Source organism: Epinephelus lanceolatus, chromosome 14 (genome assembly GCF_041903045.1).
Source record: "Epinephelus lanceolatus isolate andai-2023 chromosome 14, ASM4190304v1, whole genome shotgun sequence".
Taxonomy (NCBI): Eukaryota; Metazoa; Chordata; class Actinopteri; order Perciformes; family Serranidae; genus Epinephelus; species Epinephelus lanceolatus.
The window spans coordinates 21,655,694-21,669,000 of NC_135747.1; the positions used below are offsets into that span (position 1 = coordinate 21,655,694).

The 13,307-nt window shown below is 41.2% G+C and overlaps 1 protein-coding gene across 1 annotated transcript in view; it reads right to left on the reverse strand.

Annotated features, from left to right (window-relative positions):
- The window catches only part of LOC117251361 (activin receptor type-1-like), a 36,490-nt gene that overhangs the window by 1,133 nt on the left and 22,050 nt on the right, over nucleotides 1–13,307 (reverse strand). The window contains exons 6-11 of the mRNA XM_033617596.2: nucleotides 11,078–11,283; nucleotides 7,928–8,027; nucleotides 5,246–5,392; nucleotides 4,406–4,681; nucleotides 2,677–2,874; nucleotides 2,005–2,135 (exon numbers count right to left, since the gene is read on the reverse strand). Coding sequence (XP_033473487.1) covers nucleotides 2,005–2,135; nucleotides 2,677–2,874; nucleotides 4,406–4,681; nucleotides 5,246–5,392; nucleotides 7,928–8,027; nucleotides 11,078–11,283 — 1,058 coding nt within the window. The remainder of the gene's footprint in view (nucleotides 1–2,004; nucleotides 2,136–2,676; nucleotides 2,875–4,405; nucleotides 4,682–5,245; nucleotides 5,393–7,927; nucleotides 8,028–11,077; nucleotides 11,284–13,307) is intronic.

Sequence of the window (13,307 nt, forward strand, 5' to 3'; positions counted from 1 at the left end):
ATCATTCAATAAGCATGTGCCTTGTCAAGATTAGAACATAATTAAAATATTTCTGAATATCAAAAGCACATAGACTTGAATTATGTGCTATTTTCAGATGGATTAATTTTGTGTCTAAATAATGGGAACTTCAATTTTTGAAATTGGTCCAGAGGGCTGCAGTCAGCAGCCACGAAAAAGGCTGCAACGCAACCACTTGGGGCATGAGCACACCGTCAAGTTAAGTCCACTAAAAGTGCTTGTTTTTGCCACTGACATTTATTCATGCTGTCATCATTCATCCTGTTAGGGGTCGCAGGGAGGCTGGAGCCTATCCCAGCTGACATTGGGCGAGAGGCGGGGTACACCCTGGACAGGTCGCCAGACTATCACAGGGCTGGCACATAGAGACAGACAACCATTAACACCTATGGGCAATTTATAGTCACCAATCAACCTAATCTGCATGTCTTTGGACATGGAGAAAACACACACTGAGAGAACATGCAGGCTCCACACAGCTCCCCCACCCCAGGGTTTGAACCAGGAACCCTCTTGCTTTGAGGTGACAATGCTAACCACTGCACCACAGAACCGCCGCCACTGACATCTTCAAATTATTATTCTAAGTGTCTGACAACATTATGGAAAGGATCCCTACAGAGACGGTCATTTTTGTTAAAAAGTGAGAACCTTTTTGTTCAAACAGAAACAGCCCCGAAATCACTATTGCCAAACACATCAGACTCCATTTAAATAAACCGTAATTCTACCATTGTAAAATACAATTCATCCAAAGTCGACAGTAACAAAGTAAAACTCAATAAAACTGTCTTGGTTCATTTTTTCACTTTTCCATCAATCATCACTCTGATTTGCTTGAAATAACCCCTTAATTCACCCAGTTACATATGAAAATATGCTGCCTCTTTATACGCTAAAATTACAGTTTATTTAAAAGGAGTCTGGTGGGTTTGGTGATGGCACTTTCAGGGCTGTTTCTTGTTAAGCTATAATTACCACCTCGCGGTTGTCTGCCTTTGTGAAACACTGTCTGTCTGTGAGAACAAAGATGCTTCACACGCATCTTTTTCAAGGTGGACGCTGAAGATAAGCGTCACAAATTCAGTATATTCAGTATGTCTCCCCACCTGTTCTTGAGTTATGACGTCGAATAATGGCTGAAAAAGTGTTTTTGGAGAACATTAGCATGTCACTGTGAAGATGACCTTTGACCTTTCAGATATAGAATGGCAACACTTCATCATTTTATCCTATTAGATGTTTTTGTGAAATACTGTCATAATTAGCATATTCATTCCTGAGTTGTGATCAAAAACATGTTTCATGATGTCACAGTGACCTTGGCCTTTGGCCACCAAATTCTCATCAGTTCACTCTTGAGTCCAAGTGAACATCTGTGCCAAATTCAAAGAAACTACCTCAAGGCATTCTTGAGACTGAGATGGACAAGTTCACAGTGACCTTGACCTTTGACCACAAAAATCAAATCACTTTATAGTTAAGTCCAAGTGGATGTTTGAGCCAAATTTGAGAAAAAAAAAAAAAAAAAAATAAATCCCTGAAGATGTTCCTGAAATATAGCATTTATGAGAATGAGACAGCCAAGGTCACAGTGACAGTCACAAGAATGGGACAAACAGATGGACAACCTGGAAACATAATGCCTCCGGCCACGGCTTTTACCAGAATGGAGGCATCACAATAAGGATATTACTCTGTCTATCTCAGTAGGGACATAGACAGTAAGGTTGTCAGACACTTAAACTCTGAACCTTCCAGTGGGAAAAACAAGCACTTGTAGGGGACATGAAATGACAGTGCAAACATCCCCGAGTGGTCTCACTGCAGCCTGTTTTGCAGCTGCTGCCTGCAGCCCTCTTGCTCAATACTTGACCAATTTCAAAAATTGTTGTTTCCACTTAGAAACAGAAACATGGGAAAATAGTGTCCAGGTTTAAAACCACAGTTGACCTTTAATAACAGTATGAATATCACTCTTACCGGGTCTGAAAACCATCTGTTTGGGATGTTGGGCCTCTGCTGATCCACACACACAACCTTCTTCATATCCTCAAAACTGGGATCACTTGGGACCACGTCATGAAACGGTGGCTTGTAGTCTTCCACGATGCCTGCAGGTAGAGCAAAGCACGCAGCAAATCACTCTCAAGATCACATCACTCAAAAGTGTTGAAAAGTTATATTGACAAATGACAGGCACATAAAGCACATATAAATAAAAAAATCATGTTGTGGTATGGCTATTTTATCCATAACTTGCTCTCAAGTGCAGCCGTGGGACAAAACAGAGGTATGAGGTTACTGTGTCGGGGTTAAATCAATATCTTAAGTGCTGCTGAAAGCCCAGTTCCTACTATAAAGTGATAAACCCATTTGACAGTGGATGGAGGAAGCAGGTTTTATTTCACAAAAGATGCCTCTGGCAGACCACAGACAGTGGATGTTGAAGTGTGTATCGAGGCCAAATCTATCTGTCAATAGCAGAGGAGCTTTTACTTAGTCCGAGTTAACGCAATGGTTCCGTTAATTCTGAAAATAACCACATGTTCACGACGATATCTTATTGCTGTAAATGTAAAGAACACATCAACAACACCATCTTTAAAAAGACAACAATGAAACAGGACTATGTTGTGTAAAACATGCACTGACCATTGCTGACTGTCCTCCTGGCGATCTCCCACAGGACGAGGCCCAGGGCCCAGATGTCCACTCTCTTGTAGGACTCAAAACAGTCCATCTGGATGGAGTCGTCAAGCACTTCAGGGGCCATGTAGCGCTTTGTGCCCACTTTAGGGTTGTTCCCCACATCTAACTCGTTGGTGTCTTGAAAATGCATGACCGCCAGACCTAGCATGAAAACACAATGCACGTATGAAAATACATGCAAATACATATTGATACGTGTCTTAAACTCAGATTTAAGTTGAGCACTGAGAAACTTTTGTATATGAAAACAGCCTTCTGGTGTCAAACTCTGCACATACATTATCCTGCACAGTGAATCTCAGACACCTATAGTGAAAACAAAATACCAGACTCACTCTATCAGCTGATTTAAATGCTGAAAAACACTACTTGTTTGACGTAAACAACCCTGTTGCCACATGATGTACCTCTAACATAGGAACAACTCGCTTGGGAGACAAACAACTGCTACTGTTTGTCAAGACACCAAAATGCGTCATCCGGAGCAGAATGTATCACATCGAGCCCGTAAACATGCCAGGCCAGTCACCAGGTTATGGCCCGTACCTGAATTAGTTTTTACTCAAGCATCTGCAAATGGAACATTGGTGTATTAGATAAAGTGGCTCGAGTTCTTCTAAATATGTTTTTGATTAAGGACCTGGAGGTACATCTAAGCAGCGATGGTTCTTCTCAAATTAACGACAAATGTGGCTTAGTGGATAGATGTGAGGGGAGTGATATTACTGCAGATGCACCTCTTATGCAATACCCATGAACAACAACTTTCGTTCCACCCCTTCACTCCTGAGCTCTTTGTTAAAACCTTGTGTACACAGAGGAAAAGATTCAAACCCAAGACTCAGGCTGTGTCCGAAATTCCATGCTAGCATGCTATTTAGAATGCTAAAGTGTGTCCAAAACCTTAGTATGATACAAACAGTACATTTATTACATGCTATTTCCAGTAAAATATCACGATATGCAAACACTGGTGTGTATGCTGGCATAAATATCCCAAAATGCAATGCAGTAGACAACAACGTTCATAACAGACAATGGTAGACAGCAACCACGACAGCTCTGTAACATCATTAATGCTTCATTTCCAGTGTATGTATAGACCTTTTTGTTGCTACTCTGTTGCTAAGGCAACAGCTTTGGGCCCTGTTAACTTCCTGTCAGCCTCTGCATTAACAAACATCCCAACAGGAAATACAAAGGGACCCATGTAGAATGTTTATGTTGTCAAGTTTGAAATGGTCCATAAGATTTCACTTTGCAAAGTGCAGTAATAAAAAGTTGAGGTTGGCATGAGTTACCATGGTTACATGTCTTCAACAGGCAAAAAGGCTTTTAGGGAAGTGACATGAGAATTACAGCTCGATATGTCCGAAAAAATGCATACTCCTGTTCGTTCACACAAGAGTATGTTGAATGATAGCACACATATTGGGTATGTGACTTAGGCCACAGCCTCAGTGCTTATAGTAGCTGCACTATTCAATTTGATATTCTAATTGTTTTATGCTGATATTAATACACATTTCAGCAAAATTCTGCCTGATATTCTGTATCTTTAGAAACTCTGGAATCTCCAGTAGATGTTAAAATACATTTTACTATCTACAATCTAGAGAAATAGACACAAATAGAAACTGCGTATTGATAATATACATGTCGGTCTCCTTACCGAGGTCAGCAATGCAGCACTGTCCGTTCTTTTTAACCAGTATGTTTTTGCTCTTGAGGTCTCGGTGGGCGATGGCCGGTTTGCCCTGAGTGCCGAAGATCTCAACATGGAGGTGTGCCAGGCCGCTTGCAATGGAGAGCGCCATGCGGAGGCAGTTGGATGCATCGAGGGTACTGAGTTGAAGGTAGTCGTACAAGGAGCCCATCTCGTGGAAGTGAGTGATCAGCCACAACTGGGTGCTGGAGTTCCTCGAGGTCATGTCTGAAGCTATGAAGCCTGAATCAAGAGTATCAATGCAATTAATAAAAAAGCCTTGACATGCACACACACTGTAGTATGTGTTTGAAATGTCTGCAGTATTTCTTAAAAGGACAGATGAATATATTATAATCTTTAAATAGATAAATACTTTAAAGGGACAGTTCACCCCAAATCAAAAATATATTTTCCCTCTTGGCTGTAGTGCTTTTTATTAATGTAGACTGTTTTAGTGTGGCCGCCCAATGTTGGAGATATCGACCATAAAGATGTCAGCCATCTCTTTAATATAGAGCTAAAGAAGGCCGATATCCCCAACACTTGGCAACTCACACCAAAACATCCCAGACTGATAAAAGGCACTACATGTGATAGGAAGGGTTAGTTAGGGTTAATATGTTTAATTTTGGGGTGAAATGTCCCTTTTAGCTTCAGAGCCTCTTGATTTTTTTTGTCATATGTTATGTCCTGCTGTAATCAATGGAATTATAGAAAGCAATTAGGAATATAAAAACACATAGTATGGTCCAGTAGCCATTCTCACAGTTCACTGAGCCTTTATACATGACATATGGTACATACCCAGGATGTTCTCGTGTCTCAGCAGCACTGTGTTGTAGATTTCAGTCTCTCTGAACCAGGACTTCTCGTCTCTGGAGGAAAAGATTTTCACGGCGACACTCTCTCCCTGCCACTGACCCCTCCACACTTCACCATAACGGCCCTTACCTGGCGGGCGAAAAAAAGATGGGAGAAATGACCAAACAGCATACAGAAATTGAGTTCAAAAAAATCAGCCTGTGACGATGTGCTGCTTTACTAAATAATTTTGATACTATCATGTCAGAATTAGCATTAGTTAATCTGAGCTAGTCTTTCTGTGGGGACTTTCCAGCAACAACAAATTGTAATAAGGTTCACTGCATGCTGGCTGGCAGACAGCAGATAAAGCTACTGAGTGGCAGGTGTAGAAAGTCAAACATTTTGCAGTTTTAGCCCCACAACAAAGCTGGAAATAATGTGGGTACTGAAATTACATTTATCTGATGGCCAATAAAGTAATCCTATATAAATGCTAATGTCGCTGTGGCTTTTTGATGTGTAGACAGACAAAAACTTTGTAAACTGGTAATGTGTTGGTGTCTCTGTAAATGTCCGATTTTTTTTGCTGCCCCCTACTGGCCACAAATTATTTCATGCACATTTAATTTGATTTTCTTGGATAGTTTAAATCCAAATCCTCAAGAGGAATGAGTTGAGTTTTTATTTCAACTTAGGTGACTTAATCCTCAACACTGATAGTTGCGGCAACATGTTTGTCAATATGGTCCAAATAGGTCTGCTGTTGATCATATTTTCCTGACACTTAACATACTACAATCTCAAAACTAACATTTGTGCAATATTTTGGCTCCAGGGACTTGAACTGCTGGAACATTCATTCTTGCTCAATCTCAGAATATCCTCACAGCACTGGCTGGTTTTGCAACCCAGATATTTATTTCAAATGGATTTATTCCTTGTGGATAAAGTACTTGTATTGCATGTTTTGTACAGTCTCTGAAAATTTTCAGGTCAGAAAAGAGAGTGTATTAGTATTGGTAAAAAATATGAACCAGGAGGTCCAGTTTGACGGGTTTTTAGACAACAAGATGCTACACAGTGAGTTATGGCTCTGGCACACCAAGCGGAGGTCCACCTTCAGTCAATGTCAGGCCAATGGAGAGTATCTGTCACCCTAGTTTTGGGATGTGTCCTGCACCCTTTGCACTAGTCAGGCCTTATTGACTTTTTTTGGGTAATCTGACATGTTGAACTGGCGTTTGAAATTGGCAGAGCCGATCAGCGAATGAAATCACTCTAACTGGCAGACAAACGACTTAACTCAAGAGGAAGTGAGACTGAAACACACTTGACATATGAGGTAAGTTTGTTTTTTTTTTTTTGCCCTGACTTCTTTAACAGAATGGGTTCATAGCAATTTGTGTTGTTGTTCATGAGCACACAGTAAAAACACTTTGTTCTTTTAACATCAGGTTGTGTTGTTAATGTGCTAACTGGCTAACTAGCATCCTGTCCGCCTTCCGGTTGCCCCTTTTTAATGACAAACACAGATTACTGCCACCTGCTGGTGTGGAGAGTTATTTCCTCTCATGCAAGTCTAGAATGTACATACTAGTTGGCAGTTCACTGTAGTCTTTGTGGTGTGTTCAAGTGCAGCTTTTTGCAACAGTCGATCGTCATTGCCACTAGTTCTTTGGCGTTGGTTTGCTGTGGGTTTTTACCCTCCTTCAAGGGACAATTTACAACTCTGGTAAGTTATTAAAGCATTAATAATTTACACTTCTGTCAACACATGTGAGGTAAACAATGCTACAAAGTATTCTATCTGATATATATGTCCTTAAACATACTGTATTTGTCCAGCGCAAGCCCCTTTTACACTGTCTCTTTAAGGCAGGAATATCACACTGTTGTGCTGCCTCGCCATTCTCTATGTAAGGTATGATCGTGAAATGGGGGGACAGAGATGTCTCGCCACTGAGCTGGGAACAGAGGTGGGAACAGACAGAAGCAATATCTGTATAAATGAAACAGCCAGCAGAACAGGATCACGGGCTGCACAGGTGTGACGTGACTATAGCCTCTTTTTCCACCGCAGGATCTTTTATCATTTACCCAGGATTTTGAAAAACCTTGGGGCATTTCCACCGAAATTACCCGGGGAAATTTTTTTTCCTCACCCCCCAAACTTTCCCTGAAAAAAGAACCTAGTAGGGGGGTAGGACTTTTCAGATTCCACAGAATTCTTGAGGGGCAGGGCTGTCTGCTGAAGAACGCTGATTGGTGAAACACACTTGCAGCCTTCCGCACTTCTGTGTCAGTGTGGCTGTAAACTTTATTTCATTTCAACAAACTTCACTTCGTTTGTGTTTTGATTAAGAGTGGGTACCAAAACCCGGTACGAAATAGTAGTATTGTGTACCATAGTACACAAACCACACAGATTTCCAGGAATTCTTTTACCCAGGTAAATAAATTCCTGGAAATAAAAGTTCCTGGAAATGTTGGTGGAAAAGGGGCTATTGTGTAAGATGAGCTGCAGTGTGTTGCCAAAAGGTGTACGGCTGCACTTAACTTGAACCAGTGCCCCCCTGTGTCAGCACAGTGTGAGTTCCTCATTGAAATGAATGAGGAGGCAAAGTTTTCTGAGGCGGTGCTATTGTCAATATGAAAATGACCTTTAACAGGGCACTTACTTACCCACACACTCATTCAGTGTGATCTGTCGTGCAACAGTTCTCTGGACGAGGAAAGGGAGTCCTGAGCCACTTCCTGACGTACAGGAATGATCCAGAAGATCCTGGCAGAGAGAAAAACAGAAACAAAGAGTAAAGGGTTTGTATATTTACATGTGTGTTTATATTTTCAAGTGAGCTGGCTGAATGAAAACCTTCCCAAAGGAATCCTGTGGCTGCAGCCTAAAAATGATGAAATACGGAGCATCTGGGACTCAGATGGAGACTAATACAAGCAGGCCGCCTTTGATGTGGCACCCACATGGGATAGAGGGGGGCACGCAGTGTGTGTACGAGGATATTGTGTGTGTGCGTGTTTGTGTGTGGGTGTGTGTCTGTGCTGGAGGTGCAGGGTGCCCCCTGCTGAGTAAACAACAGAAGTGCCACCCCCTCCCTGATGACTGGTGTGGGTGCTGGAGATTTTATCTAATCCGAGGGCCAGACTCCAAAACAGGCGCAATGCTGCTAAGCCTTTTATTTTTATCTCAGCAATAAGACGTGCAGCGTCCCGGCGCTGACACAGGAGGGCAGTGCGCAGCAACAGAGCCGGCAGCTGCTGAGCAAAACAAACGACTAAACTGGGAGGGGAGGATGAGGATTGAAAACAACAGAGAAGAGTGATGCCTCAGATAAACAGATGCATAATGCAAGAGCTGCCTGAGAGACAATTTGGAATCACAACACAGGAATGCAAGACAGAGGCCATAAAATGAATGATGAGTTGCTCTGCGGAGAGTTTAAATCCCTCTCTTTGGTACAGGAGGATTGTTTTTAGCAGGGTATATTTGGGCCAGGCCGTTAAGCAGCAGAATGCAATCAGAACGATGCAATATCATCATAATCAGAGACGACTTCTGGGCAGCAGGCTGCAGAGGGACGACCACATGTGTTTCAGTCCGATTTGCTTTTCACAGCCACACCACTGTTCATAATATCCTTTCTCATGGCGCTGCCAAGCACTTTTTAATTATGCTGAAACAAACATTCTGTGGCTCCATATTTGGGCTTTCCATTGCCAAGTGCATTGATGGACTTTGGAAATGGCTTGAAAGAGAGCCAAAATCAACTATTTCTTTTTCTCTCACACATAAACACACAAATGATCACACTTTAACAGTTGGACATGTTATTTACAAGTTTTATAATTAAAGATAAATGAGATAATGTGGGGTTTAGAGTTTAAACATGCTTATGGGAAGAGATTCTACGCTCCATAACAGCTGAAAACCTTAACTACAGATGTGAAATGAATGTATTCAATAAAAAATAAACACAGTAATGTATCTTTATGTACAATGTTTGTTTGTGTGAGGATATAGAATCACAAAAGCGACAGTAACAGCCGTGTATTTTGTCGGAGTTAAAGCTCGACCATGAACAGTTTCTGCAGAACTTGATTATACAGTGTGTGAGCCAGTGACTGTGCAGGGTTGTCTCTCAGGCTGAACACTAACCACAGGACTCCACCTAAACTCTGGGATCAGTTTAGCGGGCCTCAAAAACACCAACTGCTCTGCAGAAAACTTAAAATCCACGCTTGAGCGGAGAGGAAAATAAATAGCAAAAGACATTCCTCTAACAGACGGGGAAAATCACTGAGAAGATTCAAAACAAGTTTCAGAGTTGAGTTCCAGCAACAGCACCACCCACCTACACACACTCACAAACACACACACACATTTCATTTCATGAATATGTAGCCACTATGCATTGTTTTAAATGTTTTTACATAAGAATTACCCAATACTCTTGAGATTACGATCTGGGAGGTACACAAAGGAGTGAATTTAATCATTTTTGGAGACAGGCGTTGCACATGTTGACCTGACAATGACACTAAGCACTATAATATATTAAGGCTTAAACTTTACCTGTGTGTTTATACAGTGCATCTATCCATACTTTCATGAAAAAAAAGGTTTTGGGGATTTTTTGTGCCCCCCCTTTTTTTATTTATTCCTTAAATGTTTTTGCTCCCGTCATAAAGTGAGTGCTTTGTCCATGAGGTGTGATGGTTGATGCTGAAGGAGAAAAAAATGCTTTCTTTGAACTTTGAACCCCCATGCTGTCTTCAATTCAGTGTTTGTGCCATGTTTGGGTTAATCACAGCATATAAGACTTAAACCCTTGATTACAGTGCCACCACATGACCGCCTTGATCACAAATCTGGATTAAAAAGAGGCAAACAAGGTTTATCGAGCCATCCTGTCTCTATTGTATATCAACTTGTGATAATGGCACAAATGTGTACAAAGACGAGGTGGAAGTCCCCGCTAATCCCACAGCGTTTGAACTCATCAGCTGAATCAACTCAGGTTAGTTAGTACAATACATCATTTTGGAAAGGGATTTTCCCATCTCTGTTGTTGGTATACATTCGCACTGCTGTGTGACTTTAAAAACTCTGTGATTCAAGAAAGAGCCACCAGACCGCCCATGATAAATAAACAAGCTTGGATCATCTATCATTCTCAAAATGTTCTTTAAAACACATTTTTAATGTTTTGTTTTGCTGTAAAATGTTTGATTATACTGAACTAACGTTTTAATTTTGCTCAAGTTCACATCCATATTGTATCGTATGTATTGTATTGTGAAAATACTTGTACTGCATATGGTGAATAATTACACATATTGGGCCTTCGCCTGCTCTGTAAAAAGGCAGATGTCTTGTTAAGTATTCTAAAAGCTTTTTTTCCTGATCCCGATACAAGTGATTTAATATTATATAATCTTTCACCAAGCATTGAACTTACATAATACAGCTGTGCTCACACCACATGTCAGATACATCAAGGTAATAAAGCCAACACATTTAAGCTATCTATTGTTTCCCTCATAAGTGCCCTAATGACACTGTTTTTAACTAACTCTGCAAGTCGGCGTTATTTACTTATTAAAACTTCTTTCACACAGCAGACTTTTTCACTAGAGGTCAATTAAAACACCTACAGTATATTGCGCAGAGCAAAAGAAGTGGGTTAAAATAAAGGACTGGAATTCCATTTTAATATTCAACATACTACTCAATTAAATTGTGCCTCGAGCAGCTCTTATGCCGCTCTTTCTAATGATGTTGGGAGGCATCCTCCTACATGGTCTCCACCTACTCACCGCCAGAGTGCTCTCCCCCACGTTGGATGCTATGAGGCCATCTATAGTTCCGTATTCTGCGTCTCGTGATGTTAGTCTCTCCATTTGGTTGTTGTGGATGCGTCTGAACACCAGGATAGCGATAGCCGAGAAGATGATGAGGACGATGATGGGTGCCACGATGACAATAGCCAGTGTGGTCACGCTGTAGCTGGACAGCTCATCGGCTGTGAGGGGAGAGAAAAATCAACAACGTGAGACTTTTCTTCAGAATATTAGGTCATCATTTTTGGATATGTTTTAGAACACAAAATAAAGCTTGCTTTTTAAGGATTAAATTTGGCTTGTATTTGTCAGAAGATTTGAGAGCTTCAGTAAACAACAGATGGGAGCGTCCACTGAAGCAATGATTCAAGAAAAGGTGATCCTAACTATGTAAGTTGGAGGGAAAACTTTTTCTTTGCTGTGGGTTTTTCCTCTGACTGGACCACACACACACAGACACCGACACAAATCACAGGTTTGCAGCTCTCTGCAGACCTTCAGAAGAAACCAGTTGAGGGTGGGGGTGCACGTAGAGCACACATGCGCTTAAGCATTCGCTCTCTCACACACACAAAGTGGATCTCATCAAGGCAGCAGAGGCGAGCCTGAATAAGTGACCACCATTCACACTTTCCAAACATTCCAAGGGAAAGACTGCTCAGCTCTGCCGGCAGCACAGACAATGATCCCCTTTTCTCAACTCGAATAATGGCCCGTTTCTCCCAAATACACATAACCAGCAACACATTCTGGGAGCTCACTAGACTCAAACCAAACACACAGGCTGAGGTGCATTTAGCTAGACTTAAAAGATCCAGTGTGTAGGATTAATGGCATCTAGCAGTGAGGTTGCCAAACTTAAACTCATGTATGAAGCGTGTAGGAGAACTACAGTGGCCGATGCGAAAATGCGAATGACCCTTTCTACAGTCAGTGTTTGGTTTGTCTGTTCTGGGCTACTGTAGAACAAAATGGCGGACTCCGTGGAAGAGGATCTGCTCTGTATGTAGGTATAAATGGCTCATTTTAACAAGAGATGGATGCAGCTCGACATGTCTGCTGCAGAGGGCATCTGTTATAATCAATAGAAGCTGCTGTACTGACCATGAAAGCCATGCTTACATCCAAACCCCTGATGTCTGCTGTAAGGTAATGAAAACATAACAATTCCTTTTTTTACATACCACGAGAACATTAATTCCGCTATCAGCAGTTCATTACCGCTAACAGCTAACGTTAATTAGCTTTCCTCCCATGTCAACACGGATTCGTTTCTCACGATGTAGCTTTATTAGGGTAACATGAAGGTGCGTCTTCTGTCATGTTGATAGTGAGTTTACTGCAGTTTACTTGCTGCTGTCCCGACAGCATCTTGGGGAAGATCACTGTTCATCCCAAATATGTTTCCTATTGTCCCCGAGATGACTGGACACTGTTAGTGTCGAGCCCTGCTTTTTAGCCTGAACAAGATTGATGTCATACAGCGGAAAAACATCCGCCACTGACGTTGGTGAATGTCATCTTGTTTTGACAGTCAACAAGGCAAATACCGGCAGATAGTGAAGTGGGGTTGATAAATCTGTGCATCCCTAGAAAACATATGAAAATTATATACCACTTCTGCCAACAGATGCCCCTAAATCCTACAAACTGGACCTTTAAATATTGTATTTGTGACAGTATAGGTCTGCAACACTGTGAAAATGGTTGTGCTTCCAGTTAATCCGGGTAAACATAAATATTTATAATTTTCTAATTTTATCTATCTCTGATCTAATCCCCAAATGCAAAGTCTTAGGTTTTGTTTCAGACCTGAATAGGGAAACAAGGGGTTTGGGGGTCTTCTGTCAGAAAATTTTGAGCATCAAACATGTAATCTTTTTATCTATCTATCTATTTGTGCATCTTCTGCAGTAATTTGTGGTGTAAATGTCTTCCATTTTGTTAAAACAAATTTCCTCAGTTACTTAAATGTCTTCATTGGAGGTGACAAATGCACGCTCTAAATTTTGAGGTAGACATGTCCCCTGTGTCCCCCCAAAATCTACGCCTATGTCCAAATGTACAATCAAAAGATACAGCTAAGGTGTTTTAGGCATAAATATTAATCCATAAAATATAATCTAAAAGACTGCTGTAGAGAGAAAGTCAAGGTGAAAGAAACAAAAAGGGCAACAACAACAACAACAACAACAACAACAGCTCT